At 45.3% G+C, this 3,789-nt stretch overlaps 1 protein-coding gene across 1 annotated transcript; it reads right to left on the reverse strand.

The window, feature by feature from the left end:
- Positions 1–1,945: 1,945 nt before the first annotated feature.
- LOC136991920 (olfactory receptor 4S2-like) lies at positions 1,946–2,845 on the reverse strand (the record flags this gene model as incomplete). The annotated part of the gene is made up of 1 exon (XM_067295415.1): positions 1,946–2,845. A coding segment is annotated over exon 1 (900 nt), but the record flags the coding sequence as incomplete, so codon positions are not given.
- Between the last annotated feature and the right edge of the window lie 944 nt (positions 2,846–3,789).

Below are 3,789 nucleotides of genomic sequence, written 5' to 3' on the forward strand. Positions count from 1 at the left end.
TGTTGCCTGCTAGCATGCAGCAGCCGGAAGAGAAATCAGAAAAATCATGGCGTTCTTCCCCAAAAGATTAAAAAAAAAAAAAAACAGTTTTAAAATTATAAGCCTTAGCTTGAACTGGCCGTGTGCCCTAACCCCTTCGCAGTTTCAGTATGAAGGGGGTCAGTGGGCCCCATCTGTCTTTCTACCTGCCCCACACAGGGTGAGACAGGCCAGCCTCTGAAGGCGCCTGTCCCTCTCTGTTGACAATGGTGCTCAGCTAGACAACTGTCCTTCATTGCATGAAGAATTTAGACTGCTACAAACAGGTGGGGATGATCCCACCTTTAGCTGTGTCCACAGAGTGTGAATGCTGGGTGAGGGACATGCTGGCCCAGGCCTGAGGGACACTATCCCTCTAAGCCTTGAGAATCAGGATTTATCGCAGTTCCGTCCTGCTGGCTGCCATCCACATAACCCACCACGGTGAGGAGAAGACACTGAGACGTCCGCAGTGTACTGGTGCATGCCTGTGAAACGGGAACCCACTCTGCCACCCCCTGCATAGAGCAGAGGACATTTGGGGAACCAGAGCATTTGCGACATTGTCCCAGGGTTTGGTCCGTAGATGTGCCGCTCTCCTGTGCAGGGAACACCTTCTTATCTTGAATCACACTTAAGCCATGTTAAGGTGCAACACAAGTGCAAGCGTTTATAGGGAACGTGAAGTGAAGGAAGAAAAAAGAAAGTGCTTTAGTTACTTTCAGAGTGCATTACACAGATGTCTTTCCCCCTCACGCAGCTCATTTGCTCTTTTCCTCCTGGCAAGGTAGGAGTCAGGGTCCCGTGGCTCCTCGTGGCTCCTTCGTCCTTGTGGAGAACCTTAGCTGCTACAACTAACCTCCCTGTGGCAGCTTTGGCTGGCTCTGAGATGATTTAATCTTCCATCTTCACATTTCTTCTCTTCCCTCCTGCAGGAGTAGCTGCTCCAGCTATTCCCTTGGAATACATGTTTCTTCCTTTGCCTGGGCCTGTAGATGTGCCCTGTTGGGCTAGGAGTTATCCTGCATACAGGAATTATTCCCAAACAACTCTTTTTTTTTCACTGACACATAACATTGTGCCCCCCAATGCTTTCTTTGGTGGCGACAATTTCCTACGGTGAGCAATTTATCTTTCACTTGGATCTTTGATTCTCTATTAGTCTAAACAGTAAAATGCAAAATCTGAGGCAGAGATGAAGGGCAGAGGGGATGGCTAGGAAGGAGGGCATTAGTGACAGGTGAACTACTGCAGAAAGGCAGAGAGTTGCTGCACTGGAATGGGAAGGGGAGAAGCTTCTCCTCATATCATCTGCATCAGCAAATGACCCAACCAGCATCTAATATCAGCAGTTTAATTGCTAACCCATGGATTCAGCATATGACAATGCAGTGCTCCTAAGAAGGCATTTACTCCAAAGTAAAGGGGAAGGAAGCCTTTGGTACAATTGCTTCCAGCAGCAGGTGACCAACAGCCTTGCAGACACCCTGGGCCATCGTTTCCTAGCTGAGTAGATTACAGAGTAGATGGAGTTTGTCTGACGGAAAGTTTACACCCGGGAGAGCTCGGACTAATGGGATGCTCTGCCTGGAACACATTTTAATATTTTTGATAGCACTCATTTATTTATTTGCTGGTGTCTCAGCAGTGCTTGGAAGCCCCAGTCCTGGGCCTGTGCTATTCAAAAAGAGAACATAAAGGGAATCCCTGCTAGTCACAGAGTTTACAATGCCATTCCAATCAAAACATGAACTTTCAGCGTCTTCCTAATTACTGCAACAGCTAAAACCAAGCTTTTCTTCAAAAGGGAGCTTTCAGTAAATTTTCCAAAATGGAATTATAGTGAGAGAGACTTGATTTTCTCAGCTCCTGAGAAAATGTTACCACAGTTCTACACCTCACCCTTTTCACTCCAGACTTTTCTATTCCACAGTTTTCTCATGGCACTTTTCATCTCCTCATTTCTCAGTGTGTAGATGAGTGGGTTCAGCATGGGCGTGATGACATTGTAAAACACAGCTATCCTCTTCTCCTCCGAGAGACTGCTGGATGGGCGTATGTAGGTGAATATGCATGGCCCAAAGAAGAGAATCACCACAGTAATGTGGGACCCACAGGTGGAGAGGGCTTTGTACCGCGCTTCGGACGTTTGCCTTTTCAAGGATAACAAAATGACAATGTAGGACGTGACCAGGATGAAGAAAGAGACCAAACAAATCATTCCACTATTGGCAACGACAATGATGCCCACAACATAGGTGTCTGTACAGGCCAGTTGTAGTAGGGGATGGACATCGCAAGAGTAGTGGTCAATTTTGTTGGGACCACAAAAAGGGAGGCTAACGGTTACGAGGGTCTGCACCAGGGAGTGCACAAAGCCCCCCACCCATGAACCCATCACCATCCAGCCACACACACGCCTGGTCATGAGGGTGGTGTAGTGCAGGGGTCTGCATATGGCAAAGTAGCGATCATAGGCCATCGCTGTGAGGATGAAGACCTCAGCACCGCCGGAGATATGTAACCCGAATAGCTGTGCCATGCAACCCCCGAAGGAAATGGTTTTCTTTTCAACAAGGAAGTCAGCAATCATTTTGGGAGCTGTGGCAGAAGAGTAGCAAATATCTGCAATGGACAGGTGGCAGAGAAAGAAATACATGGGGGAGTTCAGACGCTGACTGCTAACTACAGTGACAACGATGAGCAGATTTCCTGCCACAGTAACAATATAGAAGAACAAAAACACCACAAAACATATTTTCTGCACCCCTTGGTTCTTTGAAAGGCCCAGAAGAATGAATTCCTTCACACTGCTTACATTCCCCATGTTGGTCAGTCGGGTGCCAATATGCAATATACAGCTTATACCCCTGGGAAAATAAAGACAGACACATGATTCATCAGCATTTTATCATTATTAATGATGAGTTCTATATCAGAAGTGGATACAAACCAAGAAAGATATAGCATTAGTATTAAGCTTATGAAGTGTTTAGTTTCTGTCATGTATTTTTTCACAGCTATTTAATTCTCCACAGTACAAAACTTCTGCCATGGCTTTGGTGGCACGGAGAGAGGTGCACTCTGTGATATGTTCCTTAATCCTGGTCCTCCAGGATTTTGAAGGACTGGCTCCATGGCTGATAGCCTTCCATGCACTAAGGACAAGGCCAGAGTGTTCACCTTGGGCACTACAAGGCAGATAATGCAGCATGTTTGCCCTCAGGGGAGACAAAGTCCCTGACAGCAATCTTTGTAAAATGGGTGTCTTTAAGAATACCTGGAAATATTGCTCAGAATGATGATTTGCTTTATAAGTACACATGATCTTTGAATTCTTGTTTAGAAGGGAAATGTACCCACATGCAGAGAAAAGAACTCTCTTGTGTTTATACATTTGGAAACGTAAATATGAAATGTCACAGGCTGAAAAATGAGTTCTGGGAAGGTTATCTATCATGGAGGGGAAAAAAATAGCACATATGACTTAATGGAGTATTTCACATTGTTCTAAATCTCAGCATTGTTTCTATCAGAGGAAGGAAGAATGAAAGACTCTTGTGAGATCTTCTGTCCCAGCACTGTACTGATTTTACCTAGTGTGATTTTCAAGGCTTAACTTAGCTTAATGAAGCTAATCTAACTAAACTCCTTCAACAGCCAGTTTAAGTCTCTCTATAGGCTGATTCAGAATGACTAAATTAGGGTCCTTTGCAGAACCCTTTTTTCCTCCACTCACTATGAGGAGCTTAAGCAAATTAGCACCACCAG

The sequence above is a fragment of the Apteryx mantelli genome, chromosome 4, assembly GCF_036417845.1.
Source record: "Apteryx mantelli isolate bAptMan1 chromosome 4, bAptMan1.hap1, whole genome shotgun sequence".
In the NCBI taxonomy this organism is placed as follows: domain Eukaryota; kingdom Metazoa; phylum Chordata; class Aves; order Apterygiformes; family Apterygidae; genus Apteryx; species Apteryx mantelli.